This window comes from Triticum aestivum, chromosome 1B (genome assembly GCF_018294505.1).
Source record: "Triticum aestivum cultivar Chinese Spring chromosome 1B, IWGSC CS RefSeq v2.1, whole genome shotgun sequence".
NCBI classification, from domain to species: Eukaryota; Viridiplantae; Streptophyta; class Magnoliopsida; order Poales; family Poaceae; genus Triticum; species Triticum aestivum.
The window spans coordinates 488,323,279-488,341,204 of NC_057795.1; the positions used below are offsets into that span (position 1 = coordinate 488,323,279).

The 17,926-nt window shown below is 45.2% G+C and overlaps 1 protein-coding gene and 1 pseudogene across 1 annotated transcript; one reads left to right on the top strand and one right to left on the bottom strand.

Moving 5' to 3' along the window:
* The first annotated feature begins 6,138 nt into the window (after positions 1 to 6,138).
* Positions 6,139 to 8,502, top strand: LOC123133840 (60S ribosomal protein L4-1). Its single transcript, XM_044553244.1, has 2 exons — positions 6,139 to 7,308; positions 8,199 to 8,502. Exons 1-2 carry the CDS (start codon positions 6,208 to 6,210, stop codon positions 8,310 to 8,312), a joined length of 1,215 nt encoding a protein of 404 aa, XP_044409179.1. The 5' UTR covers positions 6,139 to 6,207; the 3' UTR covers positions 8,313 to 8,502.
* A 444-nt stretch (positions 8,503 to 8,946) lies between these two features.
* Positions 8,947 to 12,044, bottom strand: LOC123079111 (glutamine--tRNA ligase-like; annotated as a pseudogene).
* Positions 12,045 to 17,926: the final 5,882 nt, after the last annotated feature.

The following is a 17,926-nucleotide window of genomic DNA, read 5'->3' on the forward strand; positions in this document are numbered from 1 at the left end:
GGAGGTAAAACCCTACTTCCTGCTTGATTAATATTAAAGATATGTGTAGTACAAGAGTAGATCTACCACGAGATCGTAGAGGCTAAACCCTAAGAGCTAGCCTATGATTGTATGATTGTAATTGTGATCGGCCTTCTAAGGACCAACCTCTCCGGTTTATATAGACACCGGAGAGGGCTATGGTTTACATGGAGTCGGTTACAAGGAAGGAAACACAATATCCGGATCGCCAAGCTTGCCTTCCACGCAAAGGAGAGTCCCATCCGGACACGGGCCGAAGTCTTGAGTCTTGTATCTTCACGCTTCAATAGTCCGGACGTTGTACACAGTCCTGATGTCCGGATACCCCCTAATCCAAGACTCCCTCAGTAAGTGACATGCTTTTCCATAAACCATCTTATACGGAGACATACCCATAGGATTTTGTATGCAGTTCTATAGGCCCATAATGCATCGTCAAGTTTCTTGGACCAATTCTCTCTAGATCTATTGACAGTCTTTTGCAAAACTAATTTGAGCTCCCTATTGCTCAACTCTACTTGACCACTAGACTGCGGGTGATAAGGAGATGAGATTCTATGATTAACATCATACTTAGCAAGCATCTTATGGAAAGCACCATGAATAAAATGTGAACCCCCATGAGTCATAAGATATCTAGGGACTCCAAACCTCAGAAAAATAACTCCTTTAAGCATTTTAATAGAAGTGTTATGATCAGCACTACTAGTTGGAATAGCTTCTACCCACTTAGTAACGTAATCAACAACAACTAAAATATGTGTGTAACCATTAGAGGCAGGAAAAGGTCCCATATAATCAAAGCCCCAAACATCAAATGGTTCAATAACAAGAGAATAATTCATAGGCATTTCTTGACATCTACTAATATTACCAATTCTTTGACATTCATCACAAGATAAGACAAACTTACGAGCATCTTTGAAGAGTAGGCCAATAAAGCCTGGACTCAATAAGAAGGTCCCTGCCAAGAGGACACCTATGCTGAAGGTCAGAGGTTCAACTCAAGTGCCTGAAAAGACTGATCCCAAAGAAGCACCTGCAAGAAGAGTCACAACTTCCAAACCCAAGAAAGTTCCCACTGGAGAAACTATGAAGTTTACCATTGAATCAGAAGATGAAGCTGCTGGTCAAGATAAGAAGAAGAAGAGAGCCAGAACCACTACTGCCCAGGTTCTTGGAGATCCCTCTATGAGGAGAGACTCTGAAGAGGAAGAAGAGGTTGCTGCACCAGCACCCAAGGCACAAAAGCTGATGGGTGATGCTATAAAGTCAGGGGCTGCAACATCAAAGCCCAAGGAAGCACCCAAAGCTGCCCCCGAGCCCAAGATTGCACCAAAGAGGAATACCAGGAGTATTCCAGCTGCTGAGAAGAACAAGGCCCCAGTGCCTGAAGTTGCTGATGAGGAAGATGATGAAGGACAAGTCCTGAGGAAGCTAAAGCCAAAGATTCCAGACCATAATGATGCTCATCCTGTGGCTGAGAACATGAAGTTGAGAAAGGATGCAGGACTCAGACTGTGGAGGCTGTCAGATCCATATGCTATCAGGAGAAGGACTGCTGTTGATTACAGGTTCCACACTAAGGAACAACATGATTTTTATGAGACAGTGCTGTTGGACAAGAAACCTATAGTGTGTGATATGAGGTGGGTCGACTGGACCTACATGAAGGAAAATGAAGAACACTATCCTGGAGTGCAAGACAGTTTCATTGCTTGTGGAGTTGAAGACTTTGTTGGGCAGAAGCTCACAAAGTGGAATGATGAGCTCATTATGCAATTCTACTCCACAACATACTTCTATCCAGATGGCAGGATAGTTTGGATGTCCGAAGGTACAAGGTACCAGTCAACAATTGAGGAATGGGCCAATCTAATCAATGCCCCAAAGGAGAGTGAAGATGACTTGGATGTCTATGACAAGAAGAAGATGGATCACAATACCATGGCTCATATGTACAAGGAAATCCCAGATGCTGCAGTTGAGACTCATAAGTTTGGGTCAGTTCATTTTCTTCTGTCAGGACTGCCAATAATCAACTGGATCCTAAGACACACTCTATTACCCAAGTCAGGTGACCACAACATGATTAGAGGGCATGCTATCAACTTGCTGCACTTGTTTGATGTGCCACAAAAATTCAAGGTCATGAGCCTCATTGTTGAGACCATTAAGAGGACAGCAGCAGACCAGAAGAGAAGTTGTGGGTATGCCCCACAGATTCAGGAGTTGATTAACTCAAAGATGGGCACATGAACATACTTGCTGGATAAGGAACATTTTGCTATCTATCCAAACTTTGAGGACAATCAAGTTGTGATGAATGAGAATGAACCATCATCAGTGCAAGCTCAAGAGAAGAAGGAGAAAGCAAAGAAAGAGAAGGCTGCCAAGATGCCAACTCAAGAGGAGGCATCTGAGTACTTTTTGAAGAACAAGCAGGAGCAGCTTGGTTACTTGATAGCAACAACACTGAGGATTGAGGAGGGGTTGGCCACCCTAACTCAAAACCAGGAGAGCCTGGAAAGAATCATGGAACAAAAATTCTATGATCTAGATGTCAAAGTAACTGAGATCCAGTTAGTTGTGGAGCAGCTACATGATGACATGCAGGAGAGGAAGGGCAAGACAACCACTGATGCATTTGCCAGAGTACCCAGAGCTCAGAGATCAGCTGCAGTGCCTGTGACAGACACCAGAGCCACATCATCTGCACCAGCTACAGCTCCTACAGCTCCAGTGCAACCAGCTCCAGCACCAACTCCTCCAGCTCCATCAACATCAACTGAAGCCTTCGTCCAAGGAGCCATCTCTACACCACCACCTGAAGATCAAGCCTGAGAGTCGATCTAGCACTATGCATTTTCTATGAACTTTTTGGTAACTTGTTGCCAAAGTGGGAGAAAAATGTATAGATCATAGGCTTCGAGAGAGAGAGTGTTGCTTTTTGTTCTCTCTTGCTTTGGTGGTTAAACTTTGTCTGCTTTTGATTGCTTGAGATACTATGCTGTTATCTGTGAGACATTGATGATCATGTGTTTGATCATAAGCTACACTTATGCTTGTTAGATGATATTATCTTACCTATCCTTATATGATCATTCACTTTGCTTGGTGATGAGTGCATGTATTCAATCTTTATTATTTTGAGCGCTCCACCAAGATGTATGTGACATGGAAGAGTAACCCATGAGCCTAATTCCTTGTGCATTTGCAGTCCAAAGCAAATCTTAAACTATGCACAAATTTAGGCGGAGCTCTTGCTTATCACATACTTCTCAAAGCGACGATGTTTTTCAATCTTATTATCATTTGTCGAAGCTTTGATCTATATGTTGTCATCAATTACCAAAAAGGGGGAGATTGAAAGTGCAAACTATCCCTAGGTGGTTTTGGTAATTCATAACAACATATAGCTCATTGAGCTAATGCTATTCCAAGACTATTATTTCAGGAAAGCTCAATGAATGGCATGGCATGGATGATGAAAGTGGATCCCTCAAAATATCAAGGACAAAGGATTGGCTCAAGCTCAAAAGCTCAAGACTCTTCATTTTACATTTTAGTGATCCAAGATCACATAGAGTCTATAGGAAAAGCTAATACTATCAAGGAGGGACGAGGTGTTGCTTAATGAGCCTCTTGCTTCAAGTGCTTAGTGATATGCTCCAAAAACCCTCAACTACTTTCTCACATCCACAAATGACCTAAACTCAAAGTCAAAATCGGTCCCACCAATTCTTTCTATCTGGCGCCACCGAGATCAAATGTCATAGCCACTGCCACAAACCCTAGGCAAATCGGTCTTACCGATAGGGATCTCAGTCTCACCGAGATGGGGTTGTAATCTCTCTGTTTCCCTTCGTAACGTTTCGGTCTAACCGAAGTGAGCGATCGGTCCCACCGAGATTGCAATGTAAACTCCCTGTTTCCCTTTCGTAACATTTTGGTCCCACCGAAATGAGCGAATCGGTCTCACCGAGTTTACATGACCAACTCTCTGGAAAGCTTATTACCAAAATCGGTCTCACCGAGTTTGTGTAATAGGTCTCACCAAGATTACGTTATGCCCTAACCCTAACCATATCGGTCCTACCGATTTGCATGTCGGTCCCACCGAAAATCCTAACAGTCACTAGGTTTACTAAATCGGTCTGACCGAGTCTATTGAATCAGTCCCACCGAGTTTGGTAAATTGTGTGTAACGGTTAAATTTTTTGTGGAGGCTATATATACCCCTACACCTCCTCTTCATTCGTGGAGAGAGCCATCAGAACAAACCTACACTTCCAACTTACCATTTCTGAGAGAGAACCACCTACTCATGTGTTGAGGCCAAGATATTCCATTCCTACCATATGAATCTTGATCTCTAGCCTTCCCCAAGTTGCTTTCCACTCAAATCTTCTTTCCACCAGATCCAAATCCTATGAGAGAGAGTTGAGTGTTGGGGAGACTATCATTTGAAGCACAAGAGCAAGGAGTTCATCATCAACGCACCATCTGTTACTTCTTGGAGAGTGGTGTCTCCTAGATTGGCTAGGTGTCACTTGGGAGCCTCCGACAAGATTGTGGAGTTGAACCAAGGAGTTTGTAAGGGCAAGGAGATCGCCTACTTCGTGAAGATCTACCGCTAGTGAGGCAAGTCCTTCGTGGGCGGCGGCCGTGGGATAGACAAGGTTGCTTTTTCGTGGACCCTTCGTGGGTGAAGCCCTACGTGGACTCGCGCAACCGTTACCCTTCGTGGGTTGAAGTCTCCATCAACGTGGATGTACGATAGCACCACCTATCGGAACCACGCCAAAAACATCCGTGTCTCCAATTGCGTTTGAATCCTCCAAACCCTTCCCTTTACACTCTTGCAAGTTGCATGCTTTAATTTCCGCTGCTCATATACTCTTTGCATGCTAGCTTGAATTATGTGATGATTGCTTGACTTGTCCAAAGATAGCTAAAATCTGCCAAACTCTAAAATTGGGAAAAGGTTAAGTTTTTAATTGGTCAAGTAGTTTAATCACCCCCCTCTAGACATACTTCAAGGTCCTACACTGTAGCCACACGCCCTCCGACCAAGCCGTCGTCATCAGGGGCAAGGCTACAGTGCAGCCTAGTCCCCCTGGCCCGCAGGCGACGGGCCCTACATGTCGGCCGAGTTCACGGAAGCCGGCGGGACCCACCAGGCGGCGGGCCCCAGCAGCCGGCGGAGAAGCCGGAGCCCAGAGACACTGACGGCTGGGTCCTAGGACCAGCCGAATTACCATTGTACCCCTGGGGATAGGCCTATATAAACCCCTTAGGGTCACCCATGCAAAGGGTTCAACCCATTTAGATCACACACACCCATAGCTAAGGAGAAGCAGAGCTAGCTGCCTTCTTCCTCCTCTAGCCCGAACGGCTCAAGGAGCATCCTTGTACTTGCTATTGATCATAGTGATGCGCAGACCCCGCAAAGCAGGATTAGGGGTGTTATCTCCACGGAGAGCCCCGAACCTGGGTAAGACCCGGCGTCGTTTGCGGTCTTTCCTACTCCCGCTTTTAGAGCCTGACAACGTTCTATTGACCCCCTACATGATTAGCCACATTTTGGCATATGTCGAGGAAATACCATGATAGTACTAGCTCTTGTGTTCGAATGTCACAGCCGGTCCAACATTATTCATAATTTTTGAGGATTTTTTTGTGTAAATAAATAAAATACAAGGGTGCTTTCTGAAGAAAAAAATAGTGCACACGGATTACCCACCGTTGACAGTGGGCCCCTGTCACATTATACAGCTGAATACAATATAGAAAGCACCATATATGAACGAGAAGAACAAGTTTGATGACCAGTTCTATGACTTGTGGTGTATTTACCTCTTGAAACAACCATTACTTTTTTTTTTTGAGAAACATAACCATCACTTTTTTTTTGAGTGGACAACCATCACTTCTTTTCCACCCAGAAAAACTATCAGGCCGAAGATGGACCAAGGAATCTTTTGCTCAGGTCCATGAAGCATCTCGTGGCCCAAGAAGACATGCTCCATTCGCCCATTACTCACTGACCTAAGGCCCAGGGAGCCCACCTCCCAAGCCAAACCCTAACCCTGCCATCCATATAAACTAGCCTCTCCATTCGCCCTGTCCAGCCTCTCCCCGCAGCCGCCGCACCCCAGCCCCTACCCCGCAGCCGCCGCCGCCATGGCCACCACCGCGCGCCCGCTCGTCTCCGTTAAGGCCCTGGACGGGGACATGGCCACCGACGCGGCCGGCGTCCCGATGCCGCACGTCATGAAGGCGCCGATCCGCCCCGACGTCATTACCTTCGTCCACAGGCTCGTCTCCTGCAACAGCCGCCAGCCCTACGCCGTCTCCCGCAAGGCCGGTCACCAGACCTCGGCCGAGTCCTGGGGCACGGGTCGCGCCGTCTCGCGTATCCCGCGTGTCGGCGGCGGCGGTACCCACCGCGCCGGGCAGGGAGCCTTCGGCAACATGTGCCGTGGCGGACGCATGTTCGCGCCCACCCGGATCTGGCGCAAGTGGCACCGTCGCGTCAACGTCCGCCTCCGCCGCGTCGCCGTCGCCTCCGCCCTCGCCGCCACCGCCGTCCCGGCTATCGTCACCGCCCGCGGCCACCGCATCGAGTCCGTCCCCGAGTTCCCGCTCGTCGTCTCCGACTCGGCCGAGGGCATCGAGAAGACCTCCCAGGCCATCAAGGTCCTCAAGCAGCTGGGCGCCTACGCTGATGCCGAGAAGGCCAAGGACTCCGTCGGCATCCGCCCCGGCAAGGGTAAGATGCGCAACCGCAGGTACATCAACCGTAAGGGCCCCCTCATCGTCTACGGCACCGAGGGCTCCAAGATCGTCAAGGCCTTCCGCAACCTCCCTGGTGTGGATGTTGCCAACGTCGAGCGCCTCAACCTGCTCGACCTTGCCCCTGGTGGCCACCTTGGCCGGTTCGTTATCTGGACTGAGTCTGCCTTCAAGAAGCTGGACGAGGTGTACGGCTCCTTTGAGGCGTCTTCCTCCAAGAAGAAGGGCTTCGTGCTCCCAAGGCCTAAGATGACCAATGCTGACCTTGGCCGCCTCATCAACTCTGATGAGGTCCAGTCCGTGGTGAAGCCCATCAACAAGGAGGTGAAGCGCAGGGAGGCCAGGAAGAACCCTCTGAAGAATGCTGCTGCCGTGCTTAAGCTCAACCCCTACTTCGGAACTGCCCGCAGGATGGCAGTTCTTGCTGAGGCAGCCCGTGTCAAGGCCAGGAAGGAGAAGATCAACTCCAAGAGGACCAAGCTCAGTGCGGTATGCCACTCCCTAACCTTTGCCATCTGTTTCATATCATATTACACATGATTACAGATAGCTTATAATACTCTTCAGTAATTGTTGAATGTTCGTACTAAGGTTTGAGTAAGTCTTTATGTGTAGTTGTATGTAGCATGACTTGAATTTTGGAATAGCGCATGGTGATTTCAGTTTATGATGATAACAATTCTGCACATTTCCATATGTTTGTACCGTTGTATGGAATGCCTGATTCATCGGTAGGTTATGATTAGTTACTTTATTATGTTAACAATTCTGTGTGCTTGCTTTATGGAATGCCTGATTCATTGATAGGTTATGATTAGTTACTTTATGATGTTAACATTTCTCCGTACTTCAGTTCATAGCTGCATGTTTAATGTTTGTATCCATAACGAAGGTTCTTGATTTGTTAGTCTTATTTGATTTGTTAGTTCATCAGTATGGATGGTTGTGTTACTCTTTGTTCCTTCAAAAGACACCATGTCTAATTTCTTTTCGTGGCATGCCATACCGAATATATGATTAACCAGTATCCAATATGATTGGTTTGTGAGCATTGTATGCCACTTGTCTCGGTTTGTCTTTAAGCTTGATTGCCATTTTACTTGTCATGTTACTTTTAGTGCTGAATCTTCTTGAAGGACAACTGATTGTTTTTGTGATATTGAAATCTGAGGCAATATTGTTTAACATTAATCATGACTTCATTTGAAATCTACTGTTAGTGCTTTGTTTGTTACAAGCTAAGGTTTGATTGAGTTCGTAAGCAAATGTGATATTGCTGGTTAATTATTAGCATTCTCTGATTTCAGATGATTGGATGCCATATCCTGCATCTACTATTTGTTATTCTCATACTGATGAAGGAACACTTGTTATTGTAGGAGGAGGCATCTAAGATCAAGGCTGCTGGGAAGGCCTGGTACCAGACGATGATCTCTGACAGCGACTACACGGAGTTCGACGTCTTCTCCAAGTGGCTTGGCGTCAGCCAGTGATCATCTCGTTGTAGTAGCAGTTTATCGTCCCTAAAGTATGATTTTGTCATTACCGTGTCATGTAATCGATTATCCCGAGTCTGAGACATCGAATGCTGTTTTGCTAGCTGTTTATCTGGAGTGTTTTATCTGTGGACGCATTTTGCGAGACATGTTCTATGGCATGCTTTACCGTCGAGTCGTTAGTTCAGATTTTGAGTTGCGTTTTTCATATATATATATACTCTGTCGTAATGCCGTTTGATATTGTTTTCCCAGTTTGTACCTCTTATTTAGAGGGCCGTTTGGTGTAATGCCATGATGTGGTGCTGAAGGAAACATGGAACAGCAAAGAGAAGCTGATATTTTCTGAACTTGGTTACTACTTCCTGGGGTAGTTTAATTTAAACTACCTTAGGAATGGAGGTAGTATTTGGGTTGCGGGCATAAAAGGCGAAAAGCTCCAGGTTGAGAGCAAGTAATCTGAGCATACATATCTGATCATTCAAATTTTGATTGACTGAAACAAAAACATACACTAATAGTCATCACAAGCCCAGGATGCACACACAAAATGGATCTGTCGGGTTTCTCCCATTAGCTAACCAAGCAAAATCAAACTTAAATAATATAGCAATCACTTGGGTCTAGTTTTCTAAGAGTCGCGCAGAGTAACAGTCCTGTTGAACACGAGCTTCCCGGGCCTCGAGTCGGTGTCCACAGCAAAGTAGTCTGGAATTCACATTCAAGCCAAGTCAGTTGCATCACAACAGATACAGCAAAACATTATACAGAGACTGGTTGACAGAGTTTACCAAGGCCGCTCAAACTGAAACTTATCACCCACAACGGCGGTTGCAAGCGACGGTACAGCATAAGCGCCCTTTACAACCTCTTTTGAGTGCGGGTTAAGGTCACCCAGCCAATCTTCCAATTCGGCAGGATTCTAAGAGAGCAAGAAACACATAAGTACAACAGCGAGGGAAACTACACCTCTGATCAAGAATATTTTTACGGTTTCCCAACTCCCTAACTAGATTTTTAAGATTTGAACGAAAATATTTAAGTGGCCAGCTACCTTAGGTTTAGAAGTCCTTGAGGGGTCATACTCAGCTCGAATTTCAACAATATCATCTGGAGTACCACCATAAATAACCTCTCTGCATTTTATAGGGAATGCATACCTATATCAAATTAAATTGACAAGCACCAAACTGTAAATATGCCAATGTGGAGTTGAATAGTCGAGTAAATCCAGATCAACTTTCTCCACAAAAGAACAATAGTTCTACCTTAGCAGGGCAGATTTACCAGGAGCTAGCCCATAGTAATCTTTCGAGTCCTTACGGCGAAAATCAGTTTGTTCAATGTAGACAGTTCTTGAGAAAGGGAACCTGTAAAAAGGTGGTGCATAATATTACGAAGCACAAACACAAGGTAAAAATTATATAAAACATCAAAGATATATTTTGAACCTATAATATTTCACAAACAGAATTTTGAACAGGTTGTGCCATAGCAACAAAACTTATTCTTGTCATCATACACTCGATGAACAAGAGAGGCACCTTGTAGTAGGACGAAGCTTCATCAGCAGGAGCATCAGGCCACTTCTTTCCATCAAGGTCTATGATCTTTTCCATCTTCTAAGTTAGTTATTACAACCTAATTTAGCAAAACGAGGCACCGTGAATGTGCTAGGAGCTTCTAAAAGGCTGAAGACATGGAGTGATTTGCAGCAGGAACCAGATGCCATACCCTTAGAGGATGCACAACAAGTCAACAACCATGGCCCGAGAAGCTGTTTTATTAAGTTCTTCTCTGATATGATATTCAAGACGGTCGACACGAATCAAGCTACTGTCACTGCACATAAAGAATATCAAGGGCAATCATTAGCAGAAACATAGATTTTGCGATTGTGCGCCTGGCTCAAAGCACAGTTCATGCCAAGTCATTTGTTCACTTACCTTCTTGTTATCCCAATTCCACAGATAAATGAATTAATTGCAGTTGCTGACACTCCCCGTCGCCGCAGTCCTGCCAGTGTTAATAAACGCGGATCATCCCAACCATCTACCCACTGAATAGAGATCAGGTGACATGCATGTTTGCATGTCACCGTGTGCCTTGCGGCCTCCATTCAAATTTAAACATTGCAAAAAAAATCTGAAAATAAACATGCATGTTCGCAGCACATATTAAGATAACCCCTAAAAAATTCAGATCAAAATTCGAAACATATATCGAGAAACAAAAAAGAGAATTCTATGTACGCATTTTTAGACCAAGCAAAGCTAATCAGAACTCCAGACTGAAGATGGAAATTAAATAGATGCAGAGAAGAAACATTATTTCCAGCAGCAAGGGAAGACATGACTAAGATATGTAGTCAGTACATAACCAGTAAACATGGCCAGGAAAGGATAGCATGCAAGCAGGAGAAAATTGCTCCAAATGGAGAACAAATGTTATTACCTCAGATAACAATTGCCATTCCGCTCTTTAGCCAGTCCAAAATCAATAAACATAGCCTGTATCAGATGAAGAATTTAAGCATAACATTCCATTTCTCATGGAAGTGGTACATGGAAATGCTTTTCATGAAGATTATAAATACCTTGGCATGACCGATATGAAGATATTTATTTCTCCAAAAAAAATGCAAGGGAAACTGGGAAAGCAATATCACACATACCATAAGGATGCATGACACAACAATGGACCATCAGCATCACATGACAATAGAAGCTCATCTCACAAGTGAAGGTTCAGGATTTCTTTTAGATAACTTAGCAAGCGGCCAACTTAACACTTTTGTCACATATAAGTAAAAAGGATGAGTTGACACCAAGTATTGATGCATGAGTTAATGAGGGCCCTCCGACTCAGCTATGAGGATGTTGCACTTCTACAAAGAGCAGTTGTAGACATGTTGCAACCAAACATCTGGACTCAACGTTAACCAGAAACTACATGGCTGGTTGCAATCCTGGCCCAGTAAGACGATTCCTTGACCAAAGGATCATTGGATGATAAACAATCATACAAAAATTGCTTGAGGTGGACTGGCTAATCAAAGGACCCGGTGTGTCTACCGATCTCCAGATCTCCCCAGACATCTCTGCAATGGTGAGAGATTATTTTGAAGAAAGTAGTGTGTTGAATTATGAGTTGTATTGAGCTGAAATATTGCTCCATTGTTGAGATAATGTCACTACCATTATAGTCACAATGAGACTGGTCATCATATCGGTGTGCTATCGATTCACTGAGAGGTTTGAGGGAGAGATTCTGTTCTGGCAATAATGTAAAGTGTGTGTAAGTGTGACGGCAGTGTCCTAACTGAATTTGGCCATTTCCCTCTTTGTGGCAATTTGAAGGCAAACAACAAGAAATCCAAAATTAAACCTAAAGACCAACGGTACAATCTGTTAAACATCAGATATCAAGTCTGCCGTACGTATCCAACATACTCGGGTGACTTGCAGCATATCTTAGCAGGAGTCTTTGGTTATAGGCTAGGAGATGTTTATCTTCTGTAACTATAACTCTATCTCTTCCTAGCTTGATCTCCAAGTTGTAATCCCTCCTGTAATCTTAACTGTATGCGTTATCAGGACTCGCACCCCTGCCTATAATATGCACGATGTCCCCTCTCGACAAGGTAAGGCGTTTTCCGCTTCGTACATGGTAGTCAGAGCTTTTCCTTTTCCCATTAGAGCTTCTGCCGAACCCATCTAGCCTAGCCATGTCTTCCTCCGGCTCCTTCTCGCCTAGTCTCAATAGTCAGGTTATAGAGAAGCTGTCTCGCACGAACTACGTGCTGTGGCGCACACAGATCACACCTCAACTGCGCGGTGCCGGTGTCTTCGGCTACGTCGACGGCACCATCCCGGAGCCGGCCAAGCTCCTCGTCACCACCAAGGATGGCAAGGAGACTTCACCGCCCAACCCTCTCCACCCTATATGGGTACGGGAGGATCAGCAGGTCCTTGGCTACCTGCTGAACAACCTCACAAAAGAGGTCCTGGTCACAGTCACCACGGCAAGCGCGCTCTGGACGATGCTTGCTGCCATGTTCTCGTCACAATCGGCGAGCCGCATCAACAACATCAGCACCTCCCTCATCAATGCGCAGAAGGGTAACCTCTCGGTTGCCTCCTACTTTGCCGCAATGCATGGCTATGCCGACGAACTGGCCGCGGCGGGCAAGGCCATCCAGGATGATGAGCTTGTCTCGTACATCATTCATGGATTGGAGGCGGACTACCAACCTCTGGTGTCGGCTCTCGACGCCCGTGTCACCCCTGCAACCCTCGATGAGCTCTTCACCATGCTGTCCAACTTCGACCAGCGCATGGCCCAGTACCACGACTCCGGCGGCTTCAAGTCTTCTGCAAACATGGCGTCTCGTGGCCGGGGTGGTGGATCCCGCTCGCGTGGCTCTCCTCGCTACAAAGGGCGATCTGGTGGCGGTGGCGGGAACGACCGCGGCCACTCTCCTCAGCGCTCGGGCAGCCGAGGCCGCGGACGCGGTGGCAGCAACATAACGCGCCCGAAGACTCCAAGGTGCCAGATCTGCAGGAAGCCCGGTCACACAACAAAAGATTGCTGGTGCCGGTATGATGATGATGATGATTCTCAAGACGATGACAAGGTGGCTGCCGCCGCCGATGACTCCTACGGCGTTGACACAAATTGGTACGTTGACAGCGGGGCTACAAACCACATCACGAATGAGCTTGAGAAGGTAACCATGAAGGAAAAATACTGCGGCAAATATCAGATCCATAGTGCCAGCGGAGAATGTATGGGAATAAGTCACATCGGTCACTCTATATTTCGTACCCCTAGTCGCAAACTACACATTAAGAAAATCTTGCATGTCCCTAGTGCACACAAAAATCTTCTTTCCGTCCATAGAATTGCCATTGATAATCATGTTTTTCTTGAATTTCATCCTTTTTTCTTTTTGATCAAGGATCAGGCAACGAGGAAAATCCTCTATCGAGGTAGATGTGTTCGAGGGCTCTATCCGTTGATTCTGGAGTTTAGAAGATTCAATAAACAAGCTTGTGGTGCTATCAAGCTTTCGTCCACACGATGGCATGATCGTCTAGGACATGCCTCTTTTTCTTAGTTGAAAAGTTGCTTAGGAAAAATAAGCTCCTGTTTGTTGGTGAGCGTCATGCTGAACTATTTGTGATTCATGTCAACGAGCTAAAAGTCATCAATTGCCGCATCCCATCTCTACTAGTATTTCTACCAAACTGTTGCAACTCATTTTTTCTGATGTTTGGGGTCCAGCCCCTACTTTTGTTGGTAGACACACCTATTACGTCAGTTTCATTGATGACTACAGTAAATTTTCATGGATCTATCTCCTTAAGAGAAGATCAGATGTGTTTCAAGTTTTCCAAAACTTTCAAGCGCTTATTGAACGCAAGTTTGATAGCAAAATTATCGCTGTCCAATCCGATTGGGGAGGGGAATATGAAAAGCTAAATTCATTCTTTCAAAATCTTGGCATCTCACACCACGTGTCATGCCCGCATGCTCACCAACAAAACGGTTTCGCTGAACGCAAGCACAGGCACATTGTCGAGGTTGGTCTTGCTCTTTTAGCAGGTGCCCCCATGCCTCTTAAATTTTGGGACGAAGCTTTTATCACCGCTGTTCACATTATCAACATGCTACCCAGTTGTGTCATTAACAATGAAACTCTTGTAGAAAGACTTCTTCACACTAAACCAGATTATAAGTCTCTCCGTGTTTTTGGGTGTGCATGTTGGCCCAACCTTCGTCCATACAACACTCGCAAACTCATGTTTCACTCAAAACAGTGTGTTTTCCTAGGATATAGTGCCCAGCTTAAGGGGGTCAAGTGCCTAGATGTCTCCACTGGCCATGTCTACATTTCACGTGACGTGGTCTTTGATGAAACCAAATTTCCGTTCGCCGACCTCCATCCCAATGCTGGTGCACTCCTAAGAAAAGAAATCCTTCTTTTGCCTCCTCATCTCACTAGTTTTGATCAAGAGGGACCTAATATAGATGACTTATTGTTGACTAACCCATCTAATGATGTGCATGAGTTTTGTGTTGATGGAACAGAAGAAATCCGTGCGGAAACTGAAGAAAACGCAGCTAAAACAACGCCATATTCCATGTGCTTCACCAGGGAAGACAACTCGCCCTCGGGATCCGCCCGGCTGCAGCGGATCGAATCCGCGTTGGGATCGCCTCCTGATCCCGCGTCAGGTGCAGGCGCCTCGGATCGCCCCCTGCTGCCGAGGCAGGCGCAGGCGCGCGCGCCGTGCCTCCTCCAGACCCACGTGCCGGTCCCACGGGGGACAGGCACGCTCAGGCGCACGACGCCCCGCACCAATCAGGCGGTACGAGGTACGCCAGCGACCCCGTGACGTACACGCGGCGCGATGGCGCGCGACGCAGGGAGGGCTCGACTAGCGCGACCGACGCCGTGACCCAGGTGGATGCGCCATCATCACGCAATGATGGGCTGCATGCACATGCAGATGCTGCACCGAGATCCTCTGTGGCCATTCCAGGTGCTCCACTTCAACAAACAGCCGCAGAAAATCCATCAGGATCGCTCTTGGGATCTGATGTGGCACATGAGCAGTCTGGCGGATCCTCTGTGGCCGATCCGGCTGTGTCTCAACAGCGGCGTACACGTCTGCAACAAGGGGTAATTCAACCTATTAATTACAAGCATATGACCAAGTATGGTATGGTTTGTTCCACGGGTGAACCAGGTGAGCCTAACACCCTTGAAGCGGCACTATGTGACGAGAAGTGGAAGAAAGCTATGCATGAAGAATATATGGCATTGAAAAGAAACAAAACATGGCACTTGGTTCCCCCACAGCAAGGTAAAAACTTGATTGATTGCAAGTGGGTTCTCAGGATTAAGAGGAAAGCTGATGGAACCATTGATCGTTATAAGGCTAGACTCGTTGCAAAGGGGTTTAAACAGAGATATGGCATAGACTATGAGGACACCTTCAGTCCAGTGGTAAAGGCAGCCACTATTCGTCTTGTCCTGTCTATTGCAGTCTCTAGAGGATGGAGTCTCAGATAGCTCGATGTTCAGAATGCGTTCCTCCATGGCGTTCTGGAAGAGGAAGTGTATATGAAACAACCTCCTGGGTTTGAGAGTAAGAATGCTCCTTCTCATGTGTGTAAGCTCGATAAAGCACTATATGGTTTGAAGCAGGCTCCAAGGGCGTGGTATGCTCGCCTCTGTCACAAAATGCAAGCACTAGGTTTTGTTCCTTCCAAGTCTGACACATCATTGTTCATCTACAACAAGTCCAACACATGCATATTTGTTCTTATATATGTTGATGATATTATTGTGACTAGCTCATCTGACGAAGCAATCACAGGACTTCTTAAGGATTTGAGTGCAGACTTTGCTCTAAAGGATCTTGGTGACTTGCATTACTTTCTTGGGATTGAGGTGAAGAAACACAAGGATGGACTTCTCCTCTCTCAAGAAAAATATGCAACTAACTTGGTTAAGAAAGCTGGATTGCAGGGATGTAAGCCCTCACTTACTCCATTATCTAGCTAAGAAAAGTTATCTCTTGCAGAAGGTGAGCCTTTGAATAAAGAGGACAACACTAAATACAGAAGTCTGGTAGGAGCTCTTCAGTATCTCACACTTACCAGGCCTGATATTTCCTTTGCTGTCAACAAAGTCTGCCAGTTTCTTCATGCACCCACCAATGCTCATTTGACAGCTGCAAAACGTATAGTTCGATATGTTAAGCATACCTTGAGCTTGGGACTGAACTTCAGCAAATCACCATTCACTCTTGTCAGTGCATTTTCTGACTCTGACTGGGCAGGTTGTCTTGATGACAGACGCTCCACTGGTGGCTTTGCAGTATTTTTTGGACCAAATTTGATATCATGGTGTGCACGTAAACATGCTACCGTATCCAGGTCAAGCACAAGTACAAGGTGTTTGCAAATGCCACAATAGAGATAATATGGGTTCAATCCATACAGAAGGAACTTGGCATACAAAGTAAGCAGGCTCCTTGTTTGTGGTGTGACAACCTTGGTGCAACATATCTCTCTGCAAATCCAGTGTTCCATGCCAGGACAAAGCATATAGAGATAGATTTTCATTTTGTCAGAGAAAGAGTTGCTCAGAAGCAACTTGACATTCGCTTTGTGCATTCCAAAGATCAACTTGCAGATGGATTTACAAAGCCTTTGCCTACAAGAAGTTTTGAAGACTTCAAGCATAATCTCAACTTGATGAAGTTGTGATTAAGGTAGGTAAGACGTTTTCCGCTTCGTACACAATCTAATGTAGCAGTTTATAATCAGAAGTTCAGCAACAAAGAAATTTTTGGAAGGCGGGTCACCAATGTATTAGATATTAAAATTTTAATTTGAAGTTGCTATATTTTACGAATTAATGTGCAAGGAAACAATGATATGTACATTAAGGGCGTGTTGTCCCAGGAAATAAAGCACAACTATGAAGCTAAATGAAACTCTTAGCTTAGATAATTCTGGAAGAGAAATTACAACTTGCTCTGGTCATATACAACTTCCTGCAACCTTATAACCATACATATCCATTTCCTCAAGCACCAATTGTTGACCATGACCTTTTCTCTATCCAAACAGTGCTTTCTTTGATCAATGTAATCCTGTCTGGCAATTGGCTGTTATTGCAGTATGCAGCTCGCTGTGTCTATATTTAAATCATTTTCTGCCTGCAACACTGAAGAACCAATACACTTCTTATTGTATTAATTTATTATATGCAAAAAGTAATCGATCATGGGAGTATCAAACGCTGATTTAAACATACGTTAGAGTACGACATGTCAAAGAATTATCCAACTATTTACTCCACCGGCCTTACTGTCAGTATATATATCTATATTCAGTTAGAAATTGAGAAGATCAACTGAGAATTACCTAGGTTGTATGAAGCATAAACCTCACAAAGCATAACTAATCATCGGAGACCTCAGCGTCTTAAAAAACATAATGCTTAGAAAATTGCCAGTGCTTGAAATAAAATAATCACATCTAGTACTCTGTAATACACACAGGAAATAAAGTTGAGCCAGTTTGCCACTTTGACAGAAGAACAACTGGTGAGCATGCCATTGAGCTATCGTATCACTCAAAGGCAAGATCCAGTGGAACCTGCAGGAACCAATACATCTAGAAGAAAAGAGCTGCCAATCGTATCACATAAGGGAATTGAAGTCAGGCCAAGATAAGGTCTGCATCACGGCCACACACATGCTGAGTCACAAACGTCAATCAGAGGAGTCAATCTGTGAGAGAAGCTTGTGTGTAGGTATTAGACAGTACCTGCATACCTATAGATTGTTGTGATGGAAACCTTGGACTGGTAATGGATGGTTCATGCGGAGGGACAACATCTGTACATGTCAATTACACGCAGAAAATAATACGGTGGTTACTTATCTGAAGTAGTAACTCACAACATTTTAGCCATGCTGCAGGGCAGAAACTGTTGCATACTTATCAATTTCAGTTACTGTTTCAACTGGAAACATGCGTGCAGAATTCAGATAAGAAATAATGTCACCATCATCCAAGTGCACGAT